General features: G+C 42.1%; 1 protein-coding gene and 1 long non-coding RNA gene across 3 annotated transcripts in view; one reads left to right on the forward strand and one right to left on the reverse strand.

Annotated features, from left to right (window-relative positions):
• Positions 1-21,477, reverse strand: part of LOC145344407 (uncharacterized) — a 1,015,876-nt gene that overhangs the window by 614,593 nt on the left and 379,806 nt on the right. The window lies entirely within an intron of this gene.
• Positions 7,050-21,477, forward strand: part of LOC145344371 (uncharacterized) — a 56,400-nt gene continuing 41,972 nt past the window's right edge. The window contains exons 1-2 of one of the 2 annotated variants that reach the window (XM_080191502.1): positions 7,050-7,291; positions 13,104-13,285. In XM_080191502.1, the coding sequence (XP_080047628.1) occupies positions 7,176-7,291; positions 13,104-13,285 (298 nt within the window). In that variant the 5' untranslated portion in view covers positions 7,050-7,175. The remainder of the gene's footprint in view (positions 7,292-13,103; positions 13,286-21,477) is intronic. The other variant, XM_080191509.1, reaches the window with a different exon arrangement.

Genomic DNA, 21,477 nt, shown 5'->3' on the forward strand with positions numbered 1-21,477 from the left:
TTGCCTAGAATCATTTCAGGGATTAGAAGCTATCTGTTCAGAAAAGTGAAAAGGAGGCAAACCTTCAGGAGCTAAGAATAGCTTTGGACTGGTTCCTGGACAATTAAGTGTACCTTTAAGGAAGAGAGTTATAGTATAACCATGGTGGGGGGAGGTGGGGGGGTGGGGTGGTTCTTTGTTTAAACATTAAATGAGGATATCTTCTGCAGTTTAAAGTGCAAGCAGTATACTACATAGTGTTTAGACAATATTGTTTTTAGTTTGTTTTTACAATACAATATCAACTTTAAGTCTTGTTAGATCCTTTCAGTCAGACATCAAATATTCAAATACATTTCTAAAAGTTACCGCTATCTATGGGTAATGGAGTCAAGATATAGATCAACCATGAGCTCATTGAATGGCAGGATAAGCTCAAGGGGTGAAATGCCCTACTCCTGGCCCCATGTAAAAATGGTGCAACAAGACACAACATAGAAGTTCTACTATTGTTTAAACAAGCATAGCACATATATATACGAGCGGGAAATGGTAGTTTATTGAGATAAACAACTTAATGAATCACAATTTGAGCAAACTCATGCTTGGGTGCAGTATAATTACTCAAGGTAATATTATTGTGGCTGATTTATGAATGAAACACCGCTGTACGTGCTTTGCTTACAGCACTAGAATTGGCAAAAAAAACATTTCACTTAATCATTGAACAAAAACTTCCCCCACTGAGTCAAAGGACTAGGTCATTGCTTTCTCAGGAGATAAATTATACATCTAATAAGAATTGAGGCACCTCTCCTGAATGAATATGAAACTCTTTGTTAGGAGAAAATTTGGGTACTTCGGCCTATTTTAAAGTTGCTTCAAGAGAAAAAGCTGTAAAAAAAAAGGCAAATTCTTCTTACAGAAGGGTCAGATGGGAAGCACTTTGGCTTTCTTCCAGGGGAGGTGTTGATAACTCCTGGACACAGTAATAATCAGCCAATTTTCCAAATTCAGAGGGTAGTTGGCTGTTTTAGAAGCATTTTTGGTGGCATGAACAGCCACTAATTGGATATAAAGAAGGAACTAATTGGTGGCACAGTGGTAAGCACTGCTGTCTCACAGCGCCAGGAACCCGGCTTGGGTCACTGTCTGTGTGAAGTCTGTATGTTCTCCATGTGTCTGCATGGGTTTCCTCCGGGTGCTCCGTTTCCACTCACAGTTGGAAAGACGTGCTGGCTAGGTACATTGGCCATGCTAAATTTTCCCATAGTGTACCTGAACAGGTGCCGGAGTGCGGCAACTAGGGGATTTTCACAGTAACTTCATTGCAGTGTTAATGTAAGCCTGACAGTAATAATTAAAAAAAACAGTCAGTCAGCAGCAAAGGTTCCTGGTAAATGCATGCATCCTTACATTTATACAGAGATGCAGCTGCTGCTGGGAAGGATTGGCTCCCAGGTGCTCGGAGGAAATTTGCACACGCAGAAGAAATGACTTTGCTATGTTAATCTTACTGTGATTTTATGAACAGCACTGTCACTGAGAATGAGTTCTATATCAACTCAATACATATGGTGGAATGTTCCAAAAATTATTTCCCTTGCTTTGTATGGGGTGAAGTGAATCTCATACATATGTGATTGTACTGTCAATAGTGATTAGTTTTATTGTAAATCATATTGCCTCAAATGTACAAGTAATAATGGGTTTGGGATGGCTCAGAGTGCACCATTATAGAAAGCAGCCATGGTAAATTGCTGTGCAAATTCACTAGGGGAATGTCAGGGATAGTAAGACATAGCCTGACTGAGGGACATGATAAACTACAGCTTCATTCACTGAAGCACAGAAGATTGAAAGATCTAATAAAAATGTGCAAAAAAGATATTAGGATTTGAGGAGGTAAATAGTAAATGATTATTTCCGCTGGCTAGTGAATCAGTAATGAGTGATAAATTTAGGATTACAACTGGAAGCATGAAAGGATAGAGCACTTTCATGCAAATTATTAGATGGAATGCACTTTCACAAGTGACTCTGGTGAATAACTTGTTCAGTATTCGCTTGACAACAGGGACCATGATAATAGGCAGCACGACAAACTTCACTGCCACCAGTAACTTTTCCTTTGAAAGCCAATCAATCACAATATTTTCAAAGAAAGTGAGACATACACTTAATATCTAATCCTCCCTATCTTTGTAATCTCCTTCAGTTCTACAAGCCTCTAAGGTATCTGTGCTGCTTCTATTCTGTCCTCTTAAGCGTCTCTGATTTTAACTTTCCCTCACTGGTAGCCATACCTTCAGCTGCCATGGCATTAAGCTCCAGAACCCTCCCCCTATGCTCTCTGCATACTGCCCTTCTTTTCTTCTTCTCTATTTGTATTAGGTGTGTCAGCGTCACGACTAATCTTCTGTCACATTCTGCCAACACTGTCCTATTAGAGTCACAATGTTGACTCTGTCCTCTCCACACAGCTACTGCCAGTCCTGCTGAGCTTTCCTGTTTTCCGTGGTATGGACAGCACTAACTAAAGCAGGCTTGTCCCTGCTGAAACGGGAGTCCTGATAATGAAAAACATTAAATGGGAATAATCTAAAGATGAGTTTAGATGATTTCAATTGATGGGGTTGTGACTATTTCCTTTGGTAGCTTGTTCCATTATGGAATTGGGAAGAAAGAGAGTTGATATACCTATCTTGGAAACAAATGCTCTTTGTAGGAAAATCTTATGTTTTGTCATTGCCGGACAGCATTAGTTACTTGTCTCTGTCAATATCCACCAATTCATTCCATATTTTATAGAACACAGTCAATTTTTCCCTTCACTTGTTGTAGTGATTCCCATTCCAAATCTTTAATCAAGCTGGCATATTTCCTATCTGATTCATGCGGAATTGTGCAGAATGCCTTTAGATTGCTTCACTCATATATATAATTTCTTGCCATATATCCCACACGCAACTTGCATACTCCCGCCATGGATGAACAAGTGTTTGGTAAGCTATATATTTTTGTTGCAGTATCAAATACTCCTTCTCTTGCTTGTTTGTTTTGGATGTTATCTGCTGAATGAGGAATCCCTGTTGAAGGTTTTTTTGAAGATGAAACCGTAAGTAGATGGTTGTCTATCAGTCTGTTGGAAATTTTTTTTACAGAACTTAAAACTATCTGTTGGTGGATCCTTTTTTGTTTCTGATATACATGACATAGCATTTCTTTGGCATTGAATGGCATTTCCAGTGGTCCTCCCAATTTTCCAATTTCAGAAGATCATCCTACCCATGAACTGATATGATCTTGAGTCTTCCCTTATGTATAAATCATGCAATTATTCACAAATAGTCACATCATGTTTCTTGTTTAGCTTGTTGGAGTTTATGTACGTCAAGAAGAGTAAAGGTCCGCAACAGCCTTAGGAAACTCTGGAAAGGAGAACTCTCAGAATAGCAGACTCTTCATCATACACTGCTCTTTATCTTCTGCCAAATCCAATTTAACAACATTTTCCGATTCCACAGTTTGAACAAGAGCCTTTCACAAAGTATTTTGCCAGATGCTCCTTAAAGCATCACTAAACCTTTGCCCATCTGCCCTATTATCTTATGTTTGAGACACAGAAGTTTAGGAGGGATTTGAGGAAAAGCTTTTTTTCCCCAGAAGGTGGTGACGCTCTGGAATGTGCTGCCTGGGAGGTCGGTATTGATAAGTTGCCTCACATTGTTTGAAAGAGCTACCTGGAAGAGCACTTGGCATGTCATAACATTCAAGGCTATGGGCTAAGTGCTGGTAGATGGGACTAGGTGGAATTTGAGGTGTTTCACACCTGTTGGTTCAGATTCGATGGGCTGAAGAGCCTCTTCTGCACTGTACAATTCTATGATTCTATGTAGCTCAGTGTCATAAGAACATAAGAAATAGGAGCAGGAGTAGGCCATCCAGCCCCTCGAGCCTGCCCCGCCATTCAATAAGATCATGGCTGATCTGTCGTGACTCAGTTCCACATTCCCGCCCTCTCCCCATAACCCTTAATACCCTCGCTTATCAAAAACCCATCAACCCGCGTCTTAAAAATATTTAGCGAGGCAGCCTCCACCACCTCAACGGGCAGAGAATTCCAGAGATTCACCACCCTTTGAGTGAAGAAGTTCCTCCTCAACTCTGTTCTAAACCGCCCCCCCTTTATCTTGAGGCTGTACCCCCTAGTCCTACTGTCCTTTCTGAGCGGGAAGAGCCTCTCCACCTCTATCCTATCCATCCCATTCATCATCTTATACGTCTCAATGAGATCTCCCCTCATTCTTCTAAACTCTAACGAGTACAAGCCTAGTTTATTCAGCCTCTCCTCATAGCTCAACCCCCTCAACTCCGGTCAGCCTAGTAAACCTCCTCTGCACTCCCTCCAAGGCCAAAATATCCTTGCGTAAGTACGGCGCCCAAAACTGCACACAGTACTCCAGCTGCGGCCTCACCAATGCCCTATACAGCCGCAACAAGACCTCCCTACTTATATATTCAATCCCCCTCGCTATGAAGGCCAGCATCCCATTCGCCTTCCTGACCACCTGCTGCACCTGCAGGCTGGGTTTTTGCGATTCATGCACAAGGACCCCGAGGTCCCTCTGCACCGTCGCCTGCTGCAGTTTTTTGCCCCGTAAGTAATAGTCCTTCCTACCATTATTCCTACCAAAGTGGACCACCTCGCACTTGCCAACATTAAATTCCATTTGCCATTTCCTGGCCTATTCAATTTTTTTTTGTTTAATAACACTCTTCGAAAGATCCTTCAGACATTTAACTACTTTAAAAACTGCACTAATGAAACTTGCTGTTGTAAAGAAAATATTTTTTTAAGAAATATAGCCAAAGAGCAGTAAAGTAAAATTAAAACTCGCAGTAGTAAAGGCATAAATAGGCTTCCAGTGCTTAAATATCTGATTCTATATTGTTGCAAAATCAGCCCTGTTGTTAAACCACAATAATTAGAAAGTTGTAATGCTGTCTTCCACAGAAGGTTGGCTGGGTCACGTTCATGAGTGTTTGTGCAAACATTGTGTATTTTTAATTTCACAAATCAGGTTATCCATTTAGTTCACCACAACCTGGTCAAAATAAAAACACATTTGCAGAGAATGGAGTATGAATTCAGCTGAGGGCGTTATACAGTCTGTCAAACATGTACCAACTGGTCTCATGTATGACTGATGATAAGTCCTTTGTGAGTCAATGTTCTCCATCAGATCTGAGTCAATGCGGTTTGCATCATTTAAGCTGCACCCAAATCTTGAGGGCAAATTATTTTCTTGGTCTAAAAGACACCACGGGGAAGAAATTCAACTCACAGCTGCTTGTTTCTCAGCCGCTATTAAAAATTGACTGGAGGCATCAGTTTGGCTGCACCTCTGATTCAATATGTAGGTGGTCTGTAAATGGGCAAGCACTTCACCTGCCTAAAACAGGCCGCAATCCCAATTTGCTACACTCCTCTTTGCGGCAAATGGCATCGGCTGGCTTTGGGCAGGAAAGAGATGACTCTGGAGTTCTGCTTTCATTAGGTCATAGAATCCTACAGTGCAGAAGAAGGCCATTCAACCCATTGACTCTGTACTGACCACAATCCCACATTGGCCCTATTCCCATAACCCCACACATTTACCCTGCCAATTCCCCTGACATAAGGGTCAATTTAGCATGGCCAGTCAACCTAACCTGCACATCTTTGGACTCTGGGAGAAAACTGGAGCACCCAGAAGAAACCCACACAGATGCTGAGAGAATGTGCAAACTCCACACAGACAGTGACCCAAGGCCCGAATTGAACCCTGGTCCCTGGCACTATAAGGCAGCAGTACTAACCATTGTGCCACCCCCTTTGCAGGTGCATACCAAGGGTCACATGTTGAATGATTCTCCCCCACTGGTCTCTGTTTTATTCCCAAATGAATTTCCTGTTGCCATCTATAGTTTTTGGTTATTTTAATTGCCAGCCTCAATTTAAGAACCAGTGGGGTCCACTCCTCAGGTACAAACATTGGCTTGCTGTCATCTTACAGATAAATGGCTGGGAGAGTGGCTAAGGGATTGCATAAATAAAATGAGAAAAGGTCTGAAGCAGGGTAGGTGGCAACATTCCTCATGGGGGATTGGAGGAGCAACCCTGTTCCTCCTGGCCTCACAGAGGAACTTACCCGTGTTATGGAAGACCTCTTGTGACCTTAAGCTTGGCTGGAAAGCCATTGCTTCCCTGCTTACACCTCAATTGAGAACCCATGGGGCTCTCTCCTCTGAATAAATTGCATACAGTGGATGGCACAGTGGCACAATAGTTAGCATTGCTGTCTTACAGAATCAGGGATCCCTGTTCAATTCCCACTGGAGTCACTGTCTATGTGGAGTTTGCACCTTCTTAAAGGTCTGGCAGCGTCTTACTTAGACAGTAAGAACAGTGCTGACGTCTGGAGTCCAGGAGACCCTTTGTCAAAGCTAAAAGACATAGTAAGTAGGAGATATTTATACTGCAGGGTGAGGGAATGAAAGATGAGTCATAGACACAAAAACAAGGGGAAAAGACTACTAATGGTGTTCCACAGAGAGAATCGAAGGTGTGAATGGCTAAACGGCAGAGAAGCTGAAATCAGGGGGTAAGCTGCAATAGAAGATGTTGGGGGCGGGGGGTGTGGAGGGGCAGGTGGGAGAGAAGTCATATTGAGAAAAAGGGGGGAAGGGGAATCGAAAGGGGGGAAAGGATAAGGAAAGGGGCAAGTGGGGGGAAGGGGAAGTAAAATGAAGACAATAAAGAAATTAAAATTGTACTCTCTCTTTGAAGCGTGAGTCGGTTCCAGTGAAAATCTCACTTTGGGCTCACTGACAATAAAGGCTGCACTCTATTCCACTAAAATAGGTCAGGGATGCCCCCAACTGCATGGCACAGCCAGACAGCCCAGCCTGTGAGTGACTGCAGCCTCTCAGAGTCTGGGGAATGGGTGGAGTCTGCAGGTAATTGAAGCAGAACTTCAGCCAGCCTTTACAAAACTTTTCTTCCCCTCCCTGCCCTGCCTGCCAACCCTCCCACTAACTGGCTTGGGTGGTGGGTGCAAAAACTCGCTGTGAGTGCGGCTGGCGGCTGCTCGGAGGTTCATTTTGCGATCGGGAGAGGAATTTCTGGATCTTCCGAAATCCTCCCCAAAAAAATGCTCGAAGCGAAGAAAGAGAAGTATGTCCTTCTGGACGACGATTCGGACTGCGAAACGGAGGAGTTTAGTAAGATGAAGATGTCTTTAATGGACACTCGCTCAGCCAAGGAAGGGTGAGTAAGGATGGACAAGAGATTTCACTGCAGCCTGCAAGTGCAATCGCCAGCGATCATATCAGTTGTCTTGCTCGAATAAAACTTGAGTTTGCTCAGGCAGTTCAGTTCTTATACTGAACAGCGGAACCTTCACTGTAATGGTGTTCATTCCTCCCAGTCTCATTCCTTCTTGTTTGCTGGAGTCTTGTGTAACGATAGATCTGATGCACTGAGGGGTGGGGAGATTTATTTCCCCCAGTCACTCAAAGAAATGCAAGACCAGAAAGTGAACACAAACGCTGGCTCCAAACTAACCAGGCTCACTCCATGAACAGCCAAAATCTTTGCTGCTGCTCCTGGAAATGCTGGCTAACAGCTCAGGCAGCAGGTATAGAGTAAAAGAAAGATATCCATTATTCTGTCTCAAAGCACTTCACAGCAAATCAAGTATTTTGGAAGGGTATTCACTGCTGGAATGTCAGAAACAGGGCAACCGATTTGGCCACAGCAAGCTCCCAGAAACAGCAATGTCACAATGGCTAGATATCTCTTTTTTTGTGATTGAATGATCAATATTGGCCAAGAGACGTGGATGTAACTCCCCAGATTTTCTTTGAAGTAGTGACAAGCGATCTTTTACACAACCCGACAGGGCAGCTACCACAAGGGGTGCCATAATGGCACAGTGGTTAACAATGCTTCCTCAAAACGCCAGAGACCCAGGTGGAGTTTGCACATTCTACTGGTATCTGCGTGAGTTTCCACCAGGTGTCCTGCTTTCCTCCCGCACTCCAAAGATGCACGATTAGGAGGATTGGCCATGCTAAATTGCCCCTTAATGTCCCAAGATTTGTAGGTTAGGGGGATTGGCCAGATAAGTACTTGGGGTTACAGAGATACGGCTTGGGTAAGGGGCCCTGTCAGAGAGTTGGTGCAGACTGGATGGACCAAATGGCCTCCTTCTACATTGTAGGGATTCTGTGGTGACCTTAGTATAATACCTCATCCAAATTTTGATACTGCAGCACTCCCTCAATACTAACCCTTCGACAGAGTGGCATTGTACTAATAATTCAGAGACTCGCGGTAATGCTTGGGGATCTGGGTTCAAAAACAAAACTCAATAAAATATTGGAATTATAAGTTTAATAATGATGATGAAATGAAACAATTGTTGATTGTCATAAAAACCCACTGGTTCACTAATGCCCATTAGAGAAGGAAATCTGCCATCCTTACCTGGCCTAGTCTGTATGTGACTCTAGATCCACAACAATGTGGATGACTCTTAAATAACTTCTGAAATGGTCTAGAAAGCCATTCGATTGTATTCAACCACTACAAATGGATCAAAAAGGAATGAAATGGACTACCCAGTATTGATCTAGCGATTGGAAATGACAGTGGCAAAACCCAGCCTTGTCGACTCTGCAAAGTCCTCCTTACTAACATCTGGAGGCTTGTGCCAACATTGTGGAAGCTGTCTCACAGACCAGTCAAACAACAGTCTGACACAGTCATACTCATGGAATTGTACCTTACAGATAATGCCCCAGACACCACCATTACCATCCCTGGATCTATCCTGTGTCACTGGCAGGACAGAACTAGTTGAGGAGAGGGCACAATGGGACACAGTCGGGAGGGATTCTTGATCATCGACTCTCATGGCATCAGGTCAAACATGAGCAAGGAAATACCCTGCTGATTACCTCATACTGTCCCCCTCAGCTGATGAATCAGTATTCCTCCATTTTGAACAACACTTGGAGGAAGCACTGAGGATGGCAAGGGCTAGAATGTAGTCTGGATGGAGGGCTTCAATATTCATAACCAAAAGTAGCTCAGTAGTATCACCACAAACCAAGCTGGTCAGGTTCTAAAGGACATAGCTGCTAGACTGAACTGTGACAAGTGGTGAGGGGGAAACATATTTGACCTCATCCATACCAATCTGCCTGCTGCAAATGCTTCTGTCCATGATAGTATCAGTAGGAGTGGCCACCATACAGCCCTTGTGGAGACAGAGATCCGTTCACATTGAGGATACCCTCCATTGTGCGGCACTGTCACCGTGCTAATTGGGATAAGTATGGAAAAGATAAAGCAGCTCAAGATTAGACATCCATGAGAGCCATCAACAGCAGCAAAATTGCATTCAACCACAACCTGTAACCTCATAGCCTGGCATATCCCCCACTCTACCATTACCACTAAGTCAGGGGCTCAAACCTGGTTCAATGAAGAATGTAGGATGGTATGCCAGGAGCAACACCAGTTCTATCTAAAAATGAGGTGCCAACAAAGCAGGACAAATTGTGTGCCAAACAGCAAAAGCACGAGTGAAAGACGGAGCTAAATATTCCACAACTAATGATCGGATTTAAGCTCTGCAATCCTACCATATCCAGTTTCGGACAATTAAACAACTCATGGAGGAGGAGGCTCCACAACTATCCCCATCCTAAGTGATAGAGGGGCTCAGTGCAAAAGATAAGGATGAAGCATTCGCAACAATCTTCAGCCAGAAGTGCCAAGTGGATAATCCATCTCAGCCTCCTCCAGTGGTCCCCAGCATCACAGATATCAGCCTTCAGCCAATTCAATTCACTCCATATGATATCAGAAAGTGTCTGAAGGCACTGGATACTGCAAAGGCTAAGGCCCTTGATAATATTCCAGCAATGTACTGAAGAGTTGTGCTCCAGAACCTTGTCATGTCCCAAGCCAACCTCTACCCATACAATTACAAACTGGCATTTACCCACCAATGTGGAAAACTAGCCCACCCTGACTTGGAAATATATTGCTGTTCCTTTATTGTCGCTGGATCAAAATCCTGGAACTTCTTCCATAACATTACTGTGGATGTACCTACACCTGAAGGGCTGCAGTGGTTCAAGAAGGCAGCTCACCACCACCTTCTGAAGGGCATGTAGGGATGGGCAAAAATGCAGGTCTAACCAGCAATGCCATAAATGAATAAAAACCCCATAAATCCCATAAACATCCCACAAATGAATAAAAATAACTCAATCAGTACTAACGCTCCAACACTGTAGCGCTTTCTCACTCTTCCTCTTTGACACTGCAGCAACCATTCAGGACTGACTCTCCAACACTACAATCTTCCCACAATACTGACCCTTCAATATGGCAGCACTCCATCAGTACTGACTCACTGACACTGCAGCACTCCCACAGTATAGACCTTCCAACACTGCAGCATTCCCTCAGGACTGACCCTCCAGCAATGCAGCACTCTCTAAGTACTTTGCGTTGACACAGCAGCAGTCCCTAGTTGTCACTCTCCAACACTGCAGCACTCTGTAGGTACTAACCCTCTAATACTGCAGCATTCCCTCCATACTGACCTTTCAACACTGCAACACTCCTTCAGACCGACCAGATGACACTGCATCACTCTCTCAATACTGACCATCTCTCTGTGATGCATCCACTCACTCTCTGAAGTTGCCTATCACTGTTATAGTAGATTACCACATCCATATTAACAATGAGGTGAAAGACTGTATTCCATCCTTTATCTTGCATAAGTGCAGAATTTTGCTGAATTCTGTGATTTTTACTACACACAGTACAATGGAATGAAAGGGAAGGATATAAAAATAGTCATAATACAGTAATGCCAACCTAGCAATCTCTTATCAATAGCTTCAAAAAAGCTGGTAAATTATGAATAACCCTCTCGTGTGAAAATAAGTAGTTGTGTGTGTTTTGTAATTTAAGCTATGGGTGTGCCTCACTTTTAACAAGTAAGGAAAACAAAAATACCTAAAACAAGACATTTAACTGTTGAAGCTATAAAGTTGGTGAGAGGTCCGGAACTTTTGTCCCCTCCCATTAACAAAGAGAGTGCTATTGAGGGTATGGGGGAGAGGGTTCAGTGCCATGGCTATCAGATTCAGTTAAGAACTAGTCTATGGGACAAGATCTTAATGACTTTATTGAGTGGTGGAGCAGAATCAAGGGGCTGAATGGCCTACTCCCGCTCCTAATTTGTATGTTCATATCGCAGCCATTGCTGACATTTATTAGCAAGCCCTGACACTCCCTGAAACTTCTCAGTGATGTATGCTAGCAGAGGGTGATGAAGAATATGTAATTCTCTGAAGCAGACTGCTGTTGAAGCAGAACCCATTAATAATTTCTCAAGATAATTTGATAATTGTTTCAGAAAGAAGAATATTAAAGGTTATGAGGCAAGAGCAGGGAAGTCCCATCAAGCTTGGCAGTTCATTGTAAAGAAAAATATTGTTGCAGATTTAATAAGCCAAATGACCCAACGTATTGTAATTAATTCTAATAAAAATTCTTTAATCATCTCAAAGATTCCTCTACAAAAGGAGAATTGTAAGTGCTTTTCAGCATTATGGTGATTAATAGTTAGTTAATTACATGCCATTCTTCAGAAACCATCTTCTTGTGTTTAAAATTGAAATAGCGCACTTAGAATCTAGAATTTAAAAAAAGAATAATAGGACTAGTCAGATTATACAATTCCAATTTCTTCATTATAGTAACAGCTTGTATTTGTACAGAGTCTTTCAATTAATAAAACACTCCAAACACTTCATAGTAGTACATTCAGATACTGAGTCAAAGGAGAATTTAGGATGTGTCGTTAAAAGTTTGGTGAAAGTAATAGAAATTAAGGTGCATTTTCAAGAAGTAGTGGAACATGATAAGGGGAAGACAGTTTTAGGAAAGGAAAATTAGAGTTTAGGGCCAAGCTCAAAGCATAGTAAAGCATGTGAGGAATGCACAAGAGATTTGAGTTGGAGGAATGCAAAGTCATTAGAAGGCTGTTGGGCCGGAGGGGACTACAAGTTTAAAAGTATATTTATTAGTGTCACAAGTAGGCTTACATTAACACTGCAAATAAATTATTCTGAAAATCCCCTAGTCGCCACACTCCTGTTTGCCTGTTTGGGTACGCCGAGGAAGAATTTAGCATGGCCAGCGCACCTAACCAGCATGTCTTTCGGACTGTGGGAGGAAACCAATATAGGGAGAGCTCAGGTTATGGAGGGATTTGAACACAAGGATGAGAATTTTCAAATCAAGACTTTTGGTGACCTCAAAACCAAGAGGAGGCTGATCAGTAAATGGGATTTGGTGAAGATTAGAACCCAGACAACAAAGGTTTTACACAACCACAAGTTTATGAAACAGAGAAGATGAAAGGTTGACCAGGAATGTACAGGAATCTTGCACAATTCCTGCATGTAATGTTTCACTTACACTTGTATTGTCAGCATTCTTGGTTACTGGTTGTGATGTTGGTGTGTGCCACCATATACTGACACACTGGGCAAGTGTAGTAATACACTTCAACATAGGATCATAGAATCTTAGAGTGCAGAAGGAGACCATTCAGCCCATTGAGTCTGCACCGACCACAAGCCCATCCAGTCCCTATCCCCATAACCCCATGCATTTACCCCAGCTAGTCTCCCTGACACTAAGAGGCAATTTATCATGGCCAATCCACCTAACCCACACATCTTTGGATGTGGGAGGAAACTGGAGCACCCAGAAGAAATCCACGCAAACTTGGGGAGAATGTGCAAATTCCACACAGACAGTGACCCAAGCCGGAAATCAAATCCAAGTCTCTGATGCTGTGAGGCAGCAGTGTTAACCACTGTGCCACTGTGCCGCCCCCTCTCACAAGTAATCTTCAAGAATGTTAGGAATCCAAACCAATCAATAAATCTCATCACCTAATGTATCATGTATGGTACGTCGGGTGTACAGCATGATTGATATGAATATGTTGTAATCAAAATCTTCTTTCATATTATAGGAAAAAATATACTACAGGCAAAGCTGGCAGGTGTCCTGCCTGGTGTCAGCCACAGTGGATTTGCCATAGTTTCTTCATCTTGATCCTCCTCATGTCCCAAGTATTTTTGTTTCTGTATGTACTGAAGCAACACTGGGAACTAGAAATAATAAAACTGGAGCGCGCACTGGGGAAGCAAGAAGGTAAGAATGACAACATTGCATCAAAAGTGATGGATGCTACAAATCAGTTAACATATTTGTGTAAAGTTGAATATTTCAGACTCATTTTTTTATGGAAAAGTTCCCGGGGGGACCCTTACATGGGTAATGTTTCAAGGGGCTTAATTTCAACTAAAATGCATCCACCAGACACACCTAATGTGGCTTTCAAACAAATCTACCTGGCTATAGCTATGCCCACACCAGCTCCTTATTGTCTCTCTGTGTTTTTATTAAGGAGTTTTGTCACTGTTAGCGGACATTTCTGTTCCATATTCTAACTTCCCTCATCATGCAGCAACAGCTGATGTTTGCCTCTTAGCTCCTCTAGTTGTATCTGCAGCCACCTCTTCTCAAGAGTGCTAAAAGACTCTTAATTCTTTTTGTTGTCCTGTATGGTTATCAAAATAATCCACAAAGCAATGGAGGAAGTGATGCTCACACTAACCATTTATAGCTCTCTCTCTTTCACTTTTATTAAAGAGCCCGCCCCCCAGTTCCCCCACTGACCATGTTGGAAGCAGTGAGAGCGACTGATCTTGTGGTTTCAATGCTGCTCAGGGTCAGGGGAAGGAAAGAAAGGGAAAGGGTCCCACCATTGGGCTCTGAGCCCTTGTTATGGAGAGAGAGAGAAGGGTAAACTGTACCTATTTACTCTTAGAATCTGCCTGAAAGCAGAAAATATTTTCAGATTAGTTTTGAAGGATGCAGTAGCATGGTTTCCAAATCCCTCAGTTTGAGTGATCCAATTTATTAATAATCCGCAGCGAACACACACTTTATGATTAAGTCAGAAGGTTACTTTATTTCACCTTCAAAGAAAACCCAGGGGAAGAGTGTTGATGACATCTCACTCCCACACACACACAACACACACATACACACACACATATGGTAAAGGGGGGAGGGAATGGAAAAAAAATTATACTACAAGAGCCATAGAAATTAATATTAGTTAATATTAGGTGTGTTTCAGAAGTTAGAGTCCAGAGGGAGTTTCCTTTGTGGCAGGTTTCAGTTCTGATGAGTTTCTAGTTGGAATAAAAAGATGTAAATCTTTGAAACAAATGATGCTGCAACATGATGGGCTTTCTGTATTTAGACCAATTGGCAGGCATTGATCAGAGACTGTTGAAATCAAGCAGGCTTCGTAGAGTTGCTTACTCAGCCAGCTTGCTGGAGTTTTGTCTGGTTGAGGCTAAAAAAGCAGTCCAAGGATTTCCCAGTTCTCAAAATGGTCATTTTAATCAAATGGCCTTCTTTCTCCACAATGACTTCAAAAAGGATATTTATCCAATATCTGGAACTGACTTGGAGTTCAGGACTGATAATGTCCCAGTCATTCGTTGTTGAAAGACTTACCATCCATATAGAGAGTTTTATGTTGGGAAAACCTATTGTGGGTATAGGCAGATTCTTTTGGTTCCCTTAATAAATGGGTGTGAACAATCCCAATTGTGAAATGAGTCTGTTAGGCAGCACGGTGACACAATGGTTAGTATTGCTGTTTCACATTGCCAGGGACCCGGGTTTGATTCCCGACTTGGGTCACTGTGTGCATGAAGTCTGCACGTTCTCCCCGTGTCTGCATGGGTTTCCTCTGGGTGCTCTGGTTTCCTCCCAAAGTCCAAAAGGTGTGTTGGTTAGATGCTGTGGCCATGCTAAATTGCCCGTCAGTGTATATGAACGAGCGCTGGAGTGTGGCGACTAAGGCATTTTCATAGGAGCTTCATTGCAGTGTTAATGTAAGCCTACTTGTGATACTAATAAATAAACTGTCAGCATAGCAAGTTCTGATGCATGAGTCTTCTGGTCTTTTGTGATCACAAGGAGCCTGTATAATGAGGTGCGGGATCCCAGACACTGGGAACAGATTTCTTTTTGTAACTTCTGGGGCTTGGTCACAGACAACGGGATCGTGTGACATAGCAGCCATCTTTTTAGGTTCAACAGAAAGTCCATTTTGTAAAGAAAAATAGCAATAAGGACAAAGTTTTGAGCATATACTGTTGGATTTCATTTCACGTCGTAGGAACCTAACACTTGGTGCAGGGGGAATTGCATAGAATTGTCATTTGCAAATACTGTTTGAATGAATGCTGAAATGAGGTATGTGAAATATTAAGGATTTTTTAGCCAAAGGTAAGAGATCAACTTTTACACAAGATTGCCTATTACTTGAGTTTATAAGTTACTTATAACTTGTGCAGATAAATGAATCTTCAACATCTATGCCTGACTAAAACTCAAATCAATCTTTAAAACATTCTGATTCAGAGTCCAATTTTATTCAGAACAAGACTAATTTCAGAACTTATTCTCTTTTTAATTCTCCTGTCTGGGAATTAAACGTAATTAGATATTGGAATTGGATATCTACTTGGAAATAGCTATGGGGAAATAATGATAGAGTAATAGAATCCCTACAGTGCAGAAGGAGGCCATTCAGCCCATCAAGTCTGCACTGAGTCTCTGACAGAGATATCTTACCCAGGCCCTCTCCCCCGCCCTGTCCCATTCTTGTTTTGAATAAAATTGAACTCTGAATCAGAATGTTTTAAAGATTGATTTGAGTTTTAGTCAGGCATAGATGTTGAAGATTCATTTATCTGCACAAGTTAGAAGTAACTTATAAACTCGAGTAATAGTCGATCTTGTGTAAAAGTTGACCTCCTACCTTTGGCTAAAAAATCCATAATATTTCATACACCCATTTCAGCATTCATTCAAACAGTATTTGCAAAAGACAAATCCATGCAATTCCCCCTCCACCAAGTGTTACGTTCTCATGACATGAAATGAAATTCAACATTTAATGCTTAAAACTTTGTGCCCTATACATTTACTGAAGAGCTGGGTCTGGGACAATGGCTCTTTCAAGGATCTGGCGCAGGTGTAGTTGGATGAATGACCTCTTGTATGATTTAATTATTCGTTATGTTAATTCTTATAAACATAAGCTCATACAAAGCCATTACCTTTTCATTCCCACTTACTCTATATTCACCGTATCATTCAATCTCTCATCTTTCCACAAAAAAACATGCAGTTGCCATTTGAATTGCTAATTGATCCACTTCAGTGACCTTTTAACCTATTTTGCAACTCTTATTAACTTTTGATTTAAAAAAAAGTTTCACTTGACCTCCCTTCCTGCTGAGTTTTAATTCATATTTGAATGCTTTAAACAATTTTGTTGATTCACTTAACAAAGAACATAGAACATTACAGCGCAGTACAGGCCCTTTGGCCCTTGATGTTGCGCCGACCAGTGGAACGAATCTAATGACCCTCTAACCTAAACTATTCCAATGTTATCCATATGCCTATCCACTGACCATTTGAACGCCCTTAAAGTCGGCGAGTCCACTGCTGCAGGCTAGGCATTCCATGCCCTTCCTACCCTCTGAGTAAAGTACCTACCTCTGACATCCATCCTATAATTACCACCCCTTAATTTAAAGCTATGTTCCCTCATGTTAGCCATCACCATCCGAGGAGAAAGGCTTTCACTGTTCACCCTATCTAACCCTCTGATCATCTTGTATGCCTCAATTCGGTCACCCCTTAACCTCCTTCTCTCTAACGAAAATAACCTCAAGTTATTCAGCCTTTCCTCATAGGACCTTCCCACCATACCAGACAACTTCCTGGTAAACCTCCTCTGCACCCTTTCCAATGCCTCCACATCTTTCTTATAATGCGGCGACCAGAACTGTACGCAATACTCCAAGTGCGGCCGCGCCAGAGTTTTGTACAGTTGTAACATGACCTCACGGCTCCGAAATTCAATCCCTCTACTAATAAAAGCTAACACACCGTACGCCTTCTTAACAACCTTATCAACCTGGGTGCCAACTTTCAGGGATCTATGCACACGTACACCGAGATCGCTCTGCTCATCAACACTACCAAGAGTCCTTCCATTAGCCCTATATTCTGTACTCCTGTTACTCTTACCAAAGTGAATCACCTCACACTTTTCAGCATTAAGCTCCATTTGCCACCTCTCAGCCCAGCTCTGCAGCTTACCTATGTCCCTCTGCAAACTGTAACATCCATCCTCATTGTCTACAACTCCTCCGACTTTGGTGTCGTCAGCAAATTTACTAATCCATCCTTCCACACCCTCATCTAGGTCATTTATAAAAATGACAAACAGCAGTGGCCCCAAAACAGATCCTTGAGGTACACCACTTGTAACTGAACTCCAGGTTGAATATTTCCCATCAACCACCACCCTCTGTCTTCTGTCAGCTAGCCAATTCCTGATCCAAACTGCTAAATCACCCTCAATCCCATGCATCTGCATTTTCTGCAGTAGCCTACCATGGGGAACCTTATCAAATGCTTTGCTAAAATCCATATACACCACGTCAACTGCCTTACCCTTATCCACCTCTTTGGTCACCTTTTCAAAGAACTCGATAAGGTTTGTGAGGCACGACCTACCCTTCACAAAATCGTGTTGACTATCCCTAATCAATTTATTTCTCTCTAGATGATTATAAATCCTATCCCTTATAATTCTTTCCAAAACTTTGCCCACAACAGAATTAAGGCTCACCGGTCTATAATTCCCAGGATGGTCTCTACTCCCCTTCTTGAACAAGGGGACAACATTTGCTATCCTCCAGTCTTCCGGCACTATACCTGTAGCCAATGACGACATGAAGATCAAAGCCAAAGGCTCTGCCATCTCCTCCCTAGCCTCCCAGAGAATTCTAGGGTAAATCCCATCTGGTCCAGGGGACTTATCTATTTTCATACTGTCAAGAATTGCTAACACCTCTTCCTTATGTACCTCAATCCCGTCTAGTCTAAAAGCCCCTCGACTACATTGACTTTTTCCTGTGTGAATACTGACGAAAAATATTCATTTAGTGCCTCTCCTATCTCTTCAGGCTCCACACACAACTTCCCACTACTGTCTCTGACTGGCCCTAATCTTGCCCTAACCAATCTTTTATTCTTGACATACCTATAGAAAGCTTTAGGGTTCTCCTTGATCCTATCCGCCAAAGTCTTCTCATGTCTTCTTCTAGCTCTACGTAACACTCTCTTTAGCTCCTTCCTGGCTAACTTGTAACTCTCCAGTGCCCTAGCTGAGCCTTCATGTCTCATCTTTACATAAGCCTCCTTCTTCCCCTTCACCAGAGATTCAACTTCTTTAGTACACCATGGTTCCCTCGCTCGACAACTTCCTCCCTGCCTGACAGGTACATATTTATCAAGGACTCGCAGTAGCTGCTGCTTGAATAAGCTCCACCTTTCAGTTGTTTCCAGCCCCTGCAGTTTTCTGCTCCAACCTATGTATCCTAAATCTCGCCAAATAGTCTCATAATTACCTTTCCCCCAGCTATAACTTCTGCCCTTCGGTATATACCTATCCCTTTCCATCACTAAGATAAACGTAACCAAATTGTGGTCACTATCACCAAAGTGCTCACCTACCTCCAAGTCTAACACCTGGTCTGGTTCATTACCCAGTACCAAATCCAATGTAGCCTCACCTCTTGTTGGCTTATCTACATACTGTGTCAGGAAACCTTCCTGCACACATTGGACATAAACTGACCCCTCTAACGTGCTTGAACTATAGCTTTTCCAATCGATATTTGTAAAGTTAAAGTCCCCCATAACAACTACCCTGTTACTTTCGCACCTATCCAGGATCATCTTTGCAATCCTTTCTTCTACATCTCTGGAACTTTTTGGAGGCCTATAAAAAATTCCCAGCAGGGTGACCCCCTTTCCTGTTTCTAATCTCAGCCCATACTACCTCAATAGACAGGTCCACATCGAACATCCTTTCAGCCACCGTAATACAGTCCTTGACTAACAATGCCACGCCTCCCCCTCTTCCACCACCTTCTCTGCTCTGACTGAAACATCTGAACCCTGGAACCTGCAACAACCATTCCTGTCCCTGCTCTATCCATGTCTCTGTAATGGCCACAACATCAAAGTCCCAGACACCAATCCAGGCTGCAAGTTCATCCACCTTATTGCGTATGCTCCTCGCGTTAAAGTATACACTCTTCAAACCACCCTCCCTCCTGCCTTGAAAGTTCCAATTGTATCATCTCAACGTTTTTGCTCCTCCAATTAAAACAAACCTAGTCACCTCTTTTCCAGGAGGTAAAAACCTGTAGTTTTTTTTAACCAATTATGTTGCTTTTTGACACTTTTATTAAAATTATTTAAGTTGCCTCAGGTGACAACCAGAAATAATAACCATTCTCTTATTCTCACTGTGTCCCATTTTAAATTTACCTTGGTTCTTGAAGTACAATCTGATGCCATAATGGAAGGAGGATTTTGGCCAGCCCTACTTTGCATAATTTTCTATTGCTATAAAACAGCATTTCACCTGGCCCATCATGGACAACGTCACAAGAGATCTGCTGTCATATTAGATACAAAAAGTATCTCAAGATGGACTCAAATGATATCCCACTCAGAGGGCGGGACAAATCTCTGTTCAGCCTTCTTCTTCCAAGGAAAACAGTCCTAACTTCTCCAGTCTTCATAACTGAAGCTTCTCATCCCAGGGACCATTCTCATGAATCTTTTCTCCAGATCCAAAACTTCTAGCTACCTCTCAGGCCTTTTTTTAATAATGATGTTGTACTGACTGCTTTGAAATTCTCATGAAGCTTCCAGAAAAGATTCAAGGTCCTATCCCGCCTGCTACAATTCCCATGGTGGGTGGGGCAGGAAAATTCTCCCCATAATCTCTTTGTAACTTAAAATTTATGATACGGTTTCCTGTTTTTAAGACAGATTACTATGCGTTGCAAAGCCTTAATTTCCATTCTATGATTTCTTCTTTTAGCCATTTAGCCATATTTACACACAAAATGAAAGATTTATCCCATCTTTAAACAGTTAAACTTGGTATACCTGGAACAGGTCCAAAGTTACAAATACACTGGGTGAGCATAGTATTCACCCTCCACTCTGTACAACTCTTCACTTTATACAAGATCAGATTTTTACCTAAAAAGAAGAGGCTCATCTATCAGGCTTGCCATATCGGCAAATATATACATTAATTGTAAAAATCTGTCTGAAGATCCAAGTGTATAATTAACTGCAGCTATCTGCCCACCATGTTAGTAGCATATCGAAAGTTATTAAAACTTGACCTTTCCTGCCTGAATCCATTATGTATATTTTTCAGTTTTCCCATTAGATCTCAGAATCTCAGAATCACAGAACTGTTACAGCACAGAAGGAGGCCGTTTGGCCCATCATGTCTGCACCAGCACTCCAAATGAGCAATTCGTTTTGTTCATGCATTCTTCTTTTTCAGATAATGGACTAATTCCCTTTTGAATGTTTCAGTTGAAAGCTGCCTTCATCACACTCCCAGGCTGTGCACTACAGAACCTAACCATTCACTGTATGAAAACGTTTTTTCATCATGTCACTTTTATTTCTTTATCCAATTACCTTTAATCCGTGTCCTCTCATTCTTGATCCTTTAGCCATTGGGGATAGTTTCTCCCTATCTACCCTGTATTTTACCTATTCCTCACGATTTTGAATACCTCAAGCAAATCTCTGCTCAGCCTTCTTTTCTCCAAGGAAAACAGTCCTAACTTCGCCAATCTTCATAACTGAAGCTCCTCATCCCAGGAACCGTTCTAGTTACCTCTCAGGTCTTTTTTTTTTAATAGTGATATTTTACTAATTGCTTTGAAGTCCTCATGGAACGTTCCAAAATTTATAAAGACTTGTTTAATATTTCAGTTAAAGCTTCACCCGTGTAATGAGCTTTCTGGGTCCCATGGCATGTTTCTCACTACTCTGTCACCGAGGAGGCTGGAAGATCGGAACTCGGAAACTTGCTAACGTAAATCATGTTTTCCAAGTCTCTCCAGATTTTGCACACTCTCCGCCATTCCCGCAGACGGAGAATGCAGGCTAAAATGGCCTCTGACATTTTTTATTATTTGCCTACTATTTAACTGAATTGTTTATGGAAATGTAATAGATCATTTGATCAGCTATTGTCTCCCTTTCTAGATAGAAATGGGAGTTACAGTTTAATAATGTCATGGAAACTTAATGAGTACAAGAGTAAAACCTTTTAAAAATTACCAATGCATTCTTTAACAGGGAATAATCTGATCGTGTTTCATTTTTGTGACTCTGCCAAAGATGTG

This window comes from Carcharhinus amblyrhynchos, chromosome 1 (genome assembly GCF_965287045.1).
Source record: "Carcharhinus amblyrhynchos chromosome 1, sCarAmb.v2.hapA, whole genome shotgun sequence".
Lineage (NCBI taxonomy): Eukaryota > Metazoa > Chordata > Chondrichthyes > Carcharhiniformes > Carcharhinidae > Carcharhinus > Carcharhinus amblyrhynchos.